Here is a 13637-nt window from a genome sequence, read left to right on the forward strand (position 1 = left end):
TGCAGAGCTTGCTGTTGGGAATTACATAGGCATCCAGACAATGAGTTCCCCGAGGACAGTGCCTGGATTATTCATTTTTAAACTCCTGGTGCCTAGCAGAGTGCCGGGCACATTTGTTTGCTGAATGAGTAGTGACATTTCATATCAAATGATGCATTATTATTTACAAAGTAATTTATTTCCCAAGCATGAACTCACCCTTACATCTGCCCCTGCTTTACTCCTGGAAGGTAGGCAAGACTGTTTTACAGATGAGGTCACATAGCTGTACGTTGGAGAGGTGCCTTCCAGACTGCAAATCCGTTGGCATTTTTATCCAGGTGTCTTATTGAGACTGCCCTTTCTAAAATACTCTGCCAAAGAGCTGAGAGATGTGAATAGGGATTCAGATGGACGTCGTGGTTTCTGCATTTTGTTCCTAAATCTGGGGTAGACATATTCTTCCTCTGAGTCTCTCACTAATGGTATTATTTGGTGCTATTTGCTAGTCACTGCCGGTGTATAGGTTTTCAATTACAGTTTGAGTTAAACAGAATTTAGGGGCTAGCCTGGTGAACTGGTGAATCCCCATATGGTTTGTAGTAGCTATTTCCTAATATAGATTTGGCATGATACACTATTGTATCTAATATAGTTTTTGGTAATTTCAATTAACTAGATTGTAGCTTTATGGCTCCAGGTCTTCAAGAAACACATGTCCAAACATTCTCCCTGCTTAATGAGATCCTTGTTCCTGTTGAACTTCTATGACCTTATTGGAAATCAATGATTGCTTCTGATCCTCCAAATGTAATGTTGAGGAGACCTAGATGAAATCACTATACAAAATGCTTTGAGATTGCAGGATGTGGAGAGCGTGCTGTCATTAAAATGAATGGCTCTGTTTGGAGGTAAACCATTTTTCAACTCTGTGTGTATATCGCGCATGAGGGAATTTCTCTGTGCAGAATAATTTTCCCCAAATAATTCGCACGATCACAGCGCTCCTGGCAGCAGGTATCACCTAACTCCATGGCGGCAGCTTGACTAAAGCGAGCTTTCCTTTCCTAGCAACTGTTGCTACGAGGGGCGTGGCTTCGGAGTGGGGCCAGGACGCGCTAGGTGGCCCGCTGCCCCCACCGCGTGGACTACATTTCCCGTGATGCTCGAGGGTGGTCTCCGTAGTGACGCACTTGGTGTCTGCGGAGGGGGGAGGGCGGGGGTGGTGGTTGCAAGGGGTGGCCGTGCTCTAACCGTGTCGCCGACTCGCGCTCAGGCAGCTGCCGCCGCCGCGGCTGCCGCCATGTTGGCTTGAGGCGATGACAGGAGGCGGCTGCGGCGTTTGGGACTGAAACGTGGAGGAGGAGGAGAGACAAAGCTCTGAGAGGAAACCACTCTCGGGCTGAGGAGCGGGAGGCCCCGGCGTCTTCCGGGGACCAGCCGAAGTCGGCGTCGCGGGGAGCTCGCGAGGCAGGGGAGGGGAGGGGAGGGGAGGAGAAGGCGGAGACGGGGGAGGCGGAGGCAGGAGAGCAGAGCCGGGAAGCCGGAGACGATGCGCCCCGAGCCCCGCTGCTGCCCGGAGGCGCCCGCGGCCTGAGCTCCGAGGGGCCGTGGGGTCTCCTACCCGGCCCGAGCTCCCCGCGCCCCGCGCTCGCCGCCTGGACTCTGCGCCCCGGGCTTTCGCTTTGGCTTCCAAGCAGTTAAATGCCCTTGAGCGCGGCTTTCCGCGGCCCGGCTCTCCGCCCCGGCCGCGCGACTTGAGCCTTCTCCCGGCGCCGTCGGCCCGCCGGCCCCCGCGCCTGCCACTCACTGCTCACGCGTCCATGTGTAGCTACATAGTTATCTATGTACATCCACACTCGGGCATTTTCCTCCTGCTTAATGAGGACTTGACTCGGGAGCGAGTGTGAATCATTGCCGGGCTGGGAAAGGAGGAAGGCGGATTTAACCCCCTCCCACCCCGCTCCATGTCCGTGTGTCACTCGGCTCGGTCCACCTGGCGCGGCAGGTCCTGGAGCTGCTGCTGCTGCTGCTGACGACGACGACGACGACGACGGGGGCTGCTGCTGCCGTCCCGGGAGTTCCCTCCGGCTCCGGCCACACTGCTTCTGGGGGTTGTTCCTCTTCGCACAGAACCTCGGCCCGGCGGCACTTTGACTCCGAAATAACTTATTATTTTCGTTAAGGTTGATTTCTGTGGCTTGAAGACTTCTGCTCTTTTTTGTTTGTTGTTGTTGTTGTATTTTTTTGCGTACACATCTGGGTATATATCAACCGGCAAGATGTCCAGTAATGTCCCGGCGGATATGGTGAGTGAAGGATAAGTTACGACACCTTTGATTTAATTGTGGTTTCCAATCTTATTTAATCAGAAAGGATGCAGGCGTGGGGTGAAGGTTTGCGGGGCGCTGTTGAAAAGCCACGGTGCTAGGAGATTTGGAGAAGTTGGAGGTTCTGGTTTCCTCCGTTTCGAAAGTACTGCTTTTAGTATGGGTTTTCTCATTTGGTTGTATGTTCTAAGTCATTAAAGACAGTGGAGAAGTAGGGACAGTGTAGCAAGGTAGCTTGAAGTGGAGAGAATATCTCCCTCTTTGCTAGAAGCCTCTGAACACTTGTATCTTAAAGCTTCTGAAGACGTCAGTGAGAGTGGGCAGAGCTGAGGACGGGTGTCCCCGCTGGATCCGGAGGTAGACAGGAAAACGGGAATCTTGCTCTGTGACACTGACGAGATCGTTAATGCAGTGGGTACGAACTTGATATTTTCAAGAACCGGACATGTATCGCTTCAAGAAAAAGTCTACTAGAATTTGCTCTGAGCTTTTTGAAATGTCTGGATGAACAAGTATGGCAACAGAAAGATTAAGATGTTTTGGAATTTTCACAAATCTAGGCTGACCGTATAGTGGCACTTTTTATGAATATTCCAGGACTTTTAGTACCAAATATTTAGCGGTATTACATCATTGGACGTTTAAAAGCTAATAAAACGCATTATGGAGCCTTGATCCTTGATTGTTGAGAACTTGAAACAAAAAGTACTCCTGTTTATTAACGCTTTTCTTTAAAGGTTGAGGTTGTCAGTTGACTAACAGTAACCGTGTAGGCTTACAGTGCCGAGAGGTGGGTTTGTGTGAGTGTGAAATCGCACTTTGCAGTCCTAGGGACAAACATAATGCAATTAACAGGAAGAGGAAACAATTCTTGCTTAGGAAAGAATTAAAGTTAACGTAGTTATGCTCACATTAAGTTAACATTTGAGTGTCGTGTGTTCCAGTGAAAAAGCGAAATTAAACTTTGCTGATGATTAAATTTTAAAATGTCGGATGTTTCTATAGGTGTGAACCTCATTTGTAGACTTCAAAGTGAAAAAAATTTAAATGACTCTAAATGGCATATTTTGACCTTGGTTTAAAGACATTTTGCTTATGTTTGATTTTCCATTTAATGTGCTATTTAAATGCAATGGAACAGTAATGTTCTGTCTCTTGGGTGGCCACACAGCAACCTTACACCCTCCTCACTGAGTCTTAAAACTCGTGCATTGCCCCTTTAGTTTTCCCTTCTCTCCTGGTGTGCACACGCATAAGAATAGTCTCCTGCCCGCTTAAGCATAGCTGGACGTGGTTTCCTCTGCTGTGCTCTTGAAGTTGCCTGGAGAGGTCTCTGGACTGAGCTGGGAAATGCTATTTCCCCTGTATGATGGATGCTCTGTGGGCTCATCACCTCCAGCAAAGATTTGCTGTCTATAAAGCCTCCATTTTCTATCACCATGCACACTGCAAGATATGTTCACCCTCAGTGCTATTTATTCTGTCACAGAAGTTGTAATGAAATAGATGTGTCTTTAAAACAGTGCCACTGCTTTCCTTAGGCCCAGTGATGAAGAAAAGCTGGAATGTGCGTAGCGTCAGTCACAAATTGCAGTGATTTGGGGAATGCTGTTTCCAAGTCAGAGAGAAGGTTTGGAAGCTAATGTTCAGATCAGGGGACCAGGAAGTAGTGGCAAGGTTTTATTAATAGCTGCAGTTATAAAATATAACTTTCTGTTTTAGACTGTATTTTAAGGCCTTGATGATTCTGTGGTGCTTTGAGATCCCTTGATTAAAGGTGATATACAAGGGCAAAGCAGTATTATGTAATAAACATATAATGCCCTGATGATGCTATTTCAGAGTGTGTCTAAGGTACAGCTCAGATTAGATTGTTCCTAGTATTTTTTATGTCTCGTTTTCTAGCTGTTCAACTTGTTGGAGGTCTCGAAGTTTTTTTCCTATGCTAAAGCCTTTTAAACCTTCATTTGCTCTTACTTACATTGCATTTTTGCTTATGAAGTGCCTTCGTTTGATATGTGCCTAAGATTCCCAGCTTTTTGAAATATAACATGATAAATATTGGTTAAAAGTTGTCAATTAAATGCTTAATATTGTTAAACTCTTCATATCAGTAATGGACAATAAATCTGCATTTACATTCATGACTTAAAGTGAGAACAATTTTACCACTCATTGAATCTCGAAAAGCCTCAGCCTCGCCACCCCCACCTCTTTCCACTCTGACATTTCCCTTGCAGCGTAACTCTAAGTTGGTCAGGATATATACTCTTGCAAGTATGAATTCATACATTTTTGCTAGGTGCAGTAAAATTTTTAAGTTTCTAAGTGATGACAGCTAGTATGTGTTATTCAGAAAGAAATGTTATGTTCTTTTACATGTTAATAATGCTTTTATTAATATAGGAAAATCTTATTTGGGAGATGAGGTGGGGCAGTGAAGTTATAACCCCTGCCGTGTTTTCATTAGAGATAATTCATTCTTGAGCTACAGTAATTGCTAAATCAATAGATTTTTTTCGGTAAAGTCTTCTTGTGGCAATGATTGTGACTCACTTTAAAATCGATTTTTTAGCATCTTTGTTTGTTTGGTAAATATAACTCACATTTAAAGTTTATTTTTAAACATTATGTTTTTTTGTTTACCATAAGGAGTCTCATTTTTTTATAATCCAAATTTATCAAATAGATCTTTTTGGAGGGGGAGTGGCACCCCTAGTGAATGGATTTGCTATACTCTTAAAAAATAATAATTTGCAGTTGATACTTTTCCAATTAACATTCTGTAAATATGTCCTATAAATAATATAAATGTATTGACATAAAATACTGGCTTTTCCTTTGCTAAGAGTGATTGAGTTTAAACTAAGAAATTTACTAAGATTCCAGTGTAATAACTTATTTGTGAAAAAAATCTGAAAATATCTGAGCAGAATATCGTTATAATACATTGTATTTAAATGATTCATTTCCTTTATTTTTTTCTCAGCCCAAAACATAGTTCATGATAGGGCAATATTCATTATTTATAGTTGTAGCATGAATTATGTTAATGACTGTAGGTCTTCTGAAAGAAAATGTTTATTCTTTCTGTTAGTAATAAGGCCTGAGGCTGGGTAGATAAGGTGGTAATTTTGTTTTCTGGATTGGGAAAATTATCAAGAAATAAATGATTGTATTTATAAAATTATTATACAAAACATTTGAGGTACTATTTAGAGCTTTGGATTGAAATTAAACTTTATGATATCTATAAAATTGAAAACGCTACTTAAGAGAGAAATTGACAATTAGTATGAGAATAATGGCAAAGCAGTTTTGGTATTTGAAACATTTTAGATGATAAAACATTTGAAGAAAAGCCCTGTATCTTTTTAAACTGTTAGTGTAGAAATTGTAGCAGATGTAACAGTTTTTAGTCTAGGGTTGGATGAGATAATGATCATCTGAGTTTTTTCAGTGCTTAATATTTTTATTGTTGGGTTATATCTCTGCCATTTGTGGAAGAAATATTGGAGCCCTCTGGTGGACAGGAAATTACTAAAATGAATTTCCTTTCAAAGTAAACTTTTATCACTTTTCCAAATTAAAGTAAAATGACAGATGTAGAGTATACCAAGGGAAAATGTCATGCTAGAAAAAGGTCCAGAGAACAGAAATTTTTTTGTGAGGAAGATCTGCCCTGAGCTAACATCCGTTGCCAATCTTCCACTTTTTGCTGAGCAAGATTGGCCCTGAGCTAACATCTGTGCCAGTCTTCCTCTGTTTTGTATATGGGATGCCCCCACAGCATGGCTTGATGAGAGCTGTGTGTAGGTCCAAGCCTGGGATCCGAAGCTGTGAACCCCGGGCTACCGAAGAGGAGCCCTCGAACTTAACCACTACACTACCGGGCCGGCCCCTAGAAAATTTTTAACTTTGAAAAAAGAGTATGTTAAGATCTAGTGCCCAAAATTTTCTCTTTACTTACAGCTCCTTTTAATTTTTCTCTTGCTAGAGCTCTTATTTCAAGTCTAAGTTGGGAGATTTTATGAAGCTAAAGGGTAGATAAGTACCATTTACATATATGTGTGTGACTTGATGAACAGCTTAGTAAAGAATATATCTCTAATGGAATGTTTCTCTAAATTGTTTTACTTGAATGTATCTTATATTTGGTGTTCTGAATTAGACATTTTTATTAAGAAAACAAATGACAAATTATTTCCCTCAGCTTTGACTGTCTTTTCCTTTCTAGCTCTGTACCCTAGTCCAGCTCATGTCCCTGTCCTGTGAAATTAGTTTTTAGTTCATTCTAGCTCAGGATCTTTCCTTCCTGTGAACCATTTTCTGTCAGTGTGTTTGAGATTCTTCTTATACGATGTCAAATGTATATGGATATGTGTCCTCTATTTGTTATATCTCCCGTAATTTCTAAAACAGAGTAGACATTTAAAAACTGATGAGTGATTTTCTTGACTTGTGAAGCTTTATCATCTTTGTTACATATGGAAAAAGTAAATATTGTTCCATACTGCTACTACTGATAATAGTAATAGTGTTAAATATGAAGCCTGTGATGTCTGCCTCTGTTACTACTTTGAATATGAAATATATATTTTTAATATTAAGGCTTGAAGTTATTTTAAATTAGTGGATGAAGTACTGATGGCTGCTAGTTTTCATAATATGGAATAGTAAATGTATTTTAGGAGACTGAAGTATATGCTTCTTAAGTATGCTCTTTAAAAATTCCTTTCATTCTGGGGGGAAAAACTGAAAGTGACTGTAGAGTTCATCGTAACTGGAATCCCTGGGTAATAAGTTATTCTGAATCAATAAATTTTCTGAATACATGAAGGTTGTTTTTGGATATATCCCAATCTAATAATTTTGGATTACTGTCCTATGTTTAAGGATAATATGCTATGCATAATTTAACTTATTTTTGGTAACTTTAGAGCCATCTTTTGAATAATATAATAATAATAACTGATTCAGCTCAGTGAGTGTTCATTGAGTACTTCTGTGTAATGTAGTATCATTATTCTATAAGCTACAACTCTCATACTCTCAGCACCTCATATAGGTTGTGAAGCTTTATGCCCCTTTACTAGATCAGTACTTTACAAAGTGAGTCTGTTGAGATGCGAAAATAAAAATATTAGAACTTCTATTTGTCTGTTTTGTGCTCAAAAAAGGGGGAGGAATTGAGCTTTTGTATTAATATATGGATTGGCTCTGAGTCCTTTCTAGGTCCACAGTCAGATGGTTACAATGAATGTGGTTTGCTGAGGGAAGACGTGGGAATTCTGTAAGGTAGAGGCCAACAGCAGCACCATGAGTTTCTCCAAGTGTTTGCTGTTTTTCTGTTATAGTATATTATATAGTTACTTTAAAAAATAGTTTTTAAAAAAACCTATGATACTTTGTATTGAGATGAGGAGCAGAGGTTCACTGTCAAAGTATTTAAAAGAGGTGTAGTACTCAAAGCTGAATTACACACTTTTATTTTACAGAAGATGAATGATTCCAGATGCCGATCTTTTCCGTGATAACAAGAAGCTATCTCTAGTATGCTACCTAGCAGATATTTTTGAGAAAAGCAACACTAAGTTGTTTCTTCAAGGCAAAATTGACATTTTAACCAATAAATGAGAAAGTACCTCCTTTTCAGAAGAAACTAATGTTATGGAGGGAACATTCTGGAAACATGTTTCGATATTTCCAGTATGTTGAAAAATCTTCCTTACAGAGAATTTCAGTGGACTTTGGACCCATTTATTGGAAGCATAAAAAGCAACACATTTTACTTAGTTTGCAAAAATATATGACTAACATCAGGAAAAATAAAATTTTAATAACATTGACATCAGATAACTGACTTTTAACAAAAACTTGTGCATATTTGATAATAGAATAGAAAAATAATATGATTTAGTAAACCAGTAAGTGACGTGTTCTTCTATATGGATCTATGCATCTTTGTGAACTAGGTTTTTCAGTTATGACTTATGACACCTCTTAAAACCAAGTGTTAAAATACGTTGAATTCACAAATTGGGAAACCAAGATTTTAAAAAATAAATAGGCATATTCAATAACAATGTTCTCAATACATTAATAGTAGTAGTATTTTTAATGAGTGCAAGATTAAAACAAATTAATCTTTAAAATAGTTAAAATTAAAACAATATTTTAATCTTTTAATTTGTTTTAGTATATGTTTATAATATATATAAAATATATGATTTATAAATGAATATACATGTATTGGAAGTATATGCTCAAATATTTTATAGTTGGGATGTTCAATCAAAAAAATTTAGAAGCCATTGCACAAGATGACTTCAGATTTCTGAGCATTTTAAGTTCTTGTGTTTGATATTTCTAGTTTTTCTGTCTCCTGCCTTGTTGGGCAATTATATTTTTCTGTGGTCAGTATGCCTACCTAGCCCTCTCTGAATATTTACACTTATTGATTCTAATTTGCTATGGGTTTGGAAACCAGATTTTCAAAAAGTTTTTTAGACTAAAGTGTGTTAAAAATTAGCCAATGGTGTTTGAGTAGGATTTTCAGGAGTTGCCCTATAATAAAGTACATGATCTTTATTCCATGGACTTGCTCATGTCTGTTTTGGTTGCTTAGAGTTCTGTTTACTCAAGGGGCTTATTTTCTGGCTCTTAGCTGTGTTTTCTAGAGATGTAGATTGTTGATAGTGAAGAACTAGGTAGTTTACTAAAAAAATAAAATTACATATATAGCTTTATTTTGAGCTCATAGGGGAGAGAAGCTAATATTTGTTGTGTACTTGCTATTTACCAGGCAGTTGCTTGGCGTTTTACATAACAGTTCATTTAATCCTCACAGTGACCCTGGATAAATATAGTTGGTATGTGGATAAAGAAACTGCTACTGCCCACCAGGTGGAGACCACCAGGAGTGCATCTGTAGTGAATCAAGTTAGGTTTATCGACTTGGCTGCAGCAGGGAAGAGCAGATGCCTGAGAGACCATGCAGAGTTGCAGTAAGGCGGAATGCAAGAAGTTTTTCGTAGGGTTGGGCTGTGTTGAATGATTCTGCTGAGAGACCAGGGGAAGTGGAGACTAGCTCTGGATTGAATGCTATGGTACAGGAAGTGGAGGGGGCTTAGTAATTGGATCTCTCAGTAGTCTTTGTTTGGGAGGCAGGAGAAGTGAAGGGGGCCGGGGGAGATTATTAGTCATTGTGGAGCTGTAGTGTGGCCCAGGGAGAAATTTCGTTACCTGTTGGTCTTCTGTTGGCCTTCTCTGTGTCTTTTAGAGACATCCCAATGTGATAACCAGCAGAGCTGATTTTTACTTTCTCACAACCTAGGTTCAGAGAGGGTAAGGAACGTGTTTGAGGTCATGTAGCTGTTACCGCCAACGTGGGCCTTCTGCTCGCCGCAAGACATGCCAGTAGTCAAGAGGCAAGGTGGTAGGAGAAAAAGGACTTTTTTTTATTACAGCTTGCTAGCAAGAGGGAAGATGGCCGACTCATGTCCAAAAGAACCATCTTAAGGGGGCATGAAATCTTACAGCAGTTATATAGGCCATTGGGTTATTGGGGAGGGGCTTAGGAATGTTGACCTTCTGGTGTTACAGACTGGGAGTGCCACGCCAGATCTTTCAGTTTTCACTGATGATGGCTGTTAGCATAGATTCTCTGTTCGGGGGTCATCACATTCCTAAGGAACTCAAAAAAGCAGTTATCATCTTATCGCAGCTGGGAGGTACATGCACAAGCAGGGGTTGTAAAATCTACAGAGCAGTTAGATTTCTTGGAGGGTGCATATCCAGCTGGGTTAGTTTGTCAGAGGTCATTCAAAGTTACAATAGAGTTTTTCTTTTCTACAATATGGCTTCCCTTATGTCAACTTTTGTCTTGAGCCGGTATCATAGCTGGTAAAAAGTAGAGCTAGGGTAGGAATTGGGGTCTGATGGCACTAGATAAACATACTAAACCCTTTCCCGCTACCATACCTGAGCAAACATTGCTAAATCCCTCAGGCACACTTTCCCTAGCAGAATGCCTGATGTTCCTTCCCACCACCTTGCTCCAGGCCGTCACTGCTGATGGGTCTGACGGGTCTGAGCTATCTGAGCTATCGTGGTAGAAGAGAGATGACACCTATTTATCTATCTTTGCAAAATACTGTGCAACCTCTGTGTTGGAATGATTTTAATGAAGGTGGATTGTCTTATTAATTGCTAAAATTAAAGGGAGTTTTCTTTAAACTTGTTGGAACCTTGAATCCTCTTCTATGTATATTATACAATAGAATTTTTTTCTATAAACTTGCCACTTTGAATGCTGAAACTATTATTGCTTTATATATGTAACACATAGATTGATTTGTAATGGATTTAGTGCTTTCAGGGTATTTTGTTTTTGTCTTCATACTATACCTGCTTATGTGTGATGCAGATTCTCTATTCATTGATTCAAATCTGATAGCATTTTTTTTATGGTCTAAATAAAATACATACGTGGGCAATTGTCTATGACTAGATTTTGAGAAGAAAATGTTCTTTCTGCTGAAGAAAATTGTCCAAGTTAGGCATTTTATCTTTTGTTGATGAACTTAAATTAAGATGGCAATTCGTTGTGTCTAGACAAAATGTTCTCTCATGATATATGTTTAATTTTCTTTACTTTCATAAAATTAGTGTTTTTGCCTTAGAAAAATATTCCGGTTTTTGTAGCCTGCTTTTTTCATTTAGTCATATATCATGAACACTATCCATACAAATAAGTGTAGAACCATATTATAATTTTGAGCTGATTCTGATAGATGTACATAAGTTGTTTAGCTAATTCCATATTTATGGGCATATAAAAGCTATTATAAACAATGATATAATGTATATTTTAAAACACATCTCTGTGCCTTGTCTGATTATTTTCTTAGGATAAAATTCTTAGGAATGTACCTAGTATGTGTTAAATATGTGTTAAAAATGTGGGGGTTGGGGGGAAGGATACATATTTACTAATTTTAAAGCATCCTTGAATTTCTGGATAAACCTAACTTTTCCATTATGAATTATCCTATCTAGCATAGTATGAATATGCTAGATTATATTTCATTTATGTTTGCATTTTTGTTCATGAAAAAGATTGACTAGTAATTTTAATTTTTTGTAGAGTCTGACAGATTTATGCTGACTTCATAAAATGAGCTGGGAAATGTTTTTTATTCTCTGGATGAGTTTGTGAAGATTGATTTTATTCCATCCATAAATGCTTGGAAGAATTTGCTGGTGAAGCCATCTGGTGTTTTCTTGTGGGGATTACTGATTCTGTTTCCTCAATAATTATAGGACTGTTCACATTTTCTATTTCTTCTTTGTCAGTTTTGACAATTTTGCTTTTCAAGGGTTTTGTTCATTTTATCTAAATTTTCCCATTTGGCTTAAAATTTTTCAAAATATTCTTTTATTATCTTTTTGATGTTTATAGTATCTGTAATTATACCTGCTTTTTTTTTTTTTTTTTTTTTGGTGAGGAAGATTGTCCCTGAGCTAACATCTGTGCTAGTCTTCCTCTGTTTTGTACATGGGATGCCACTACAGCATGGCTTGATGAGTGGTGTGCGGGTCCGTGCCTGGGATCCGAACCCGGGCCGCCAGCAGCTGAGCGCACGCACTTAACCGCTAAGCCACGGGGCTGGCCCTATAATGTACTTTTCTTTTGGCTTCTCTTTCCATCCTTTTCCTTGAAACCTTTTTTGTCTTTACACTCAAGATGAATCTCTTTAAGCATCAGATAGTTGGGTTTTATTTTATTAAGTTTGATAATCTGTATTGTTTTATATTTAATGTAATTACGTATTACATTATTTGGGTTTAAATTGACCATTTTACTATTTGTTTTCTACTTGTACCATCAGTGCTTTAGAACTTTCACCCCTCAATTCTTTTGGATTAATCAAATATTTATCTTATTCCATATCTCCTTTCTTAGCTTGTTTGTTTTAAATTCTTTTATTATCTCCTTACTGGGTTGGGTAACCTAGAGGTTATGATGTACATCTTTGACTAATTGAGCCTATCATACGTTACTTCCTTTACCACTTCCAGGAAAGTGAAAAGGCATTATAATATTTTAAGCTAATTTACCTCTCTTCCACACTTTGCTTTATTTTAAACCCCCAAAGACATCATTGTTGTTGTTGTTGAGATAATAATAATGGTAATAGTAGTAGCAGTAATAATAATGTTGTTGTTTCAACTAGCCATCACTCATTTCAGTGTGTCCTCATATTTACCCTTTCTGGAAGTCTTTATTTCTTCCTGTTTTACTGCATTTGCCTCTGGGTGATTTTCCCTTTAGTATTACTTTTAGTGCAGGTCTTTGGGTAATGAATCCCCTGTATTTGTTGCCTGAAAATGTATTTATTTCACCTTCATTTTTTTAAAAAATAGATCTCTTAACACCTTGAAGTTACTTTATAACTTTTGGCTCCCACTGTTTCTGTTAAGTCAGCTTTTGGTCTTACTGTTGCTCTTTTGAAGTTATTTTGTTTTGCTTTGGCTGTTTTTAAGATTTTATCTTTGTCTCTGGTTTTCAGCAGTTTTACTATTATGCGCTTATGCATGGCTTTTGTTGTAGTTATTCTGTGTGGAGTTTTTAGAGCATATTGAGTGTATGGCTTGCTGTCTTTTGTCACTTTGGGATTTTTCTTAGCTGGTATTCTTTAAATACTGTTTCTGTCCAATTCTCTCCTTTCCTTTTGGGACTACAGTTACATGTATGTTAGGTCATTTCACAGTTTCCATTCTTTTTTCCCCCTCTCTGTATCAGTTTTGATATTTTTTACTGATCTATCTTCAAGTTCACTTATCATATCTTCTCTGTCCAGTATCCAGTTATACCCAATTATTGAGTTCTTAATTACAGTTTTTATATTTTCAGTCCTAAAAATTTACACACATTCAAGTTCTCACAATGTTTTTGTCTATTTTCTTTTTTTGTTGTTGTTTTTTTTGGTGAGGAAGAGTTGCCCTGAGCTAACACCTGTTGCCATTCTTCCTCTTTTTGCTTGAGGAAGAATGGTCCTGAGCTAACATCTGTGCCCATCTTCCTCTATTTTATACCACAGCACGGCTTGATGAGCAGTATATGTCGGCGCCTGGGATCCGAACCCACAAACCTGGACCGCTGAAGCGGAGTGCACTGAACTTAACCACTATGCCACCAGGCCGGCCCCGATCTATTTTCTTGAGTATGTTAATCATTTTTGTAATGTTCCTGTCTGACTCTAATGCCTAGATCACCCTTGAGTCTATTTCTGTTATCTGGTTTATCTGGTTTTTAATCATTTG

At 38.6% G+C, this 13637-nt stretch overlaps 1 protein-coding gene and 1 pseudogene across 1 annotated transcript in view; one reads left to right on the top strand and one right to left on the bottom strand.

The window, feature by feature from the left end:
- Nucleotides 1–1046: 1046 nt before the first annotated feature.
- On the bottom strand, nucleotides 1047–1894 carry LOC147916181 (uncharacterized; annotated as a pseudogene).
- Nucleotides 1592–13637, top strand: part of UBL3 (ubiquitin like 3) — a 72559-nt gene continuing 60513 nt past the window's right edge. Inside the window, exon 1 of the mRNA XM_004435295.3 lies at nucleotides 1592–2288. Within this exon, the coding sequence (XP_004435352.1) occupies nucleotides 2262–2288 (27 nt within the window). The 5' untranslated portion in view covers nucleotides 1592–2261. The remainder of the gene's footprint in view (nucleotides 2289–13637) is intronic.

This window comes from Ceratotherium simum, chromosome 10, assembly GCF_057802395.1.
Source record: "Ceratotherium simum simum isolate JZ-2026a chromosome 10, ASM5780239v1, whole genome shotgun sequence".
In the NCBI taxonomy this organism is placed as follows: Eukaryota; Metazoa; Chordata; class Mammalia; order Perissodactyla; family Rhinocerotidae; genus Ceratotherium; species Ceratotherium simum.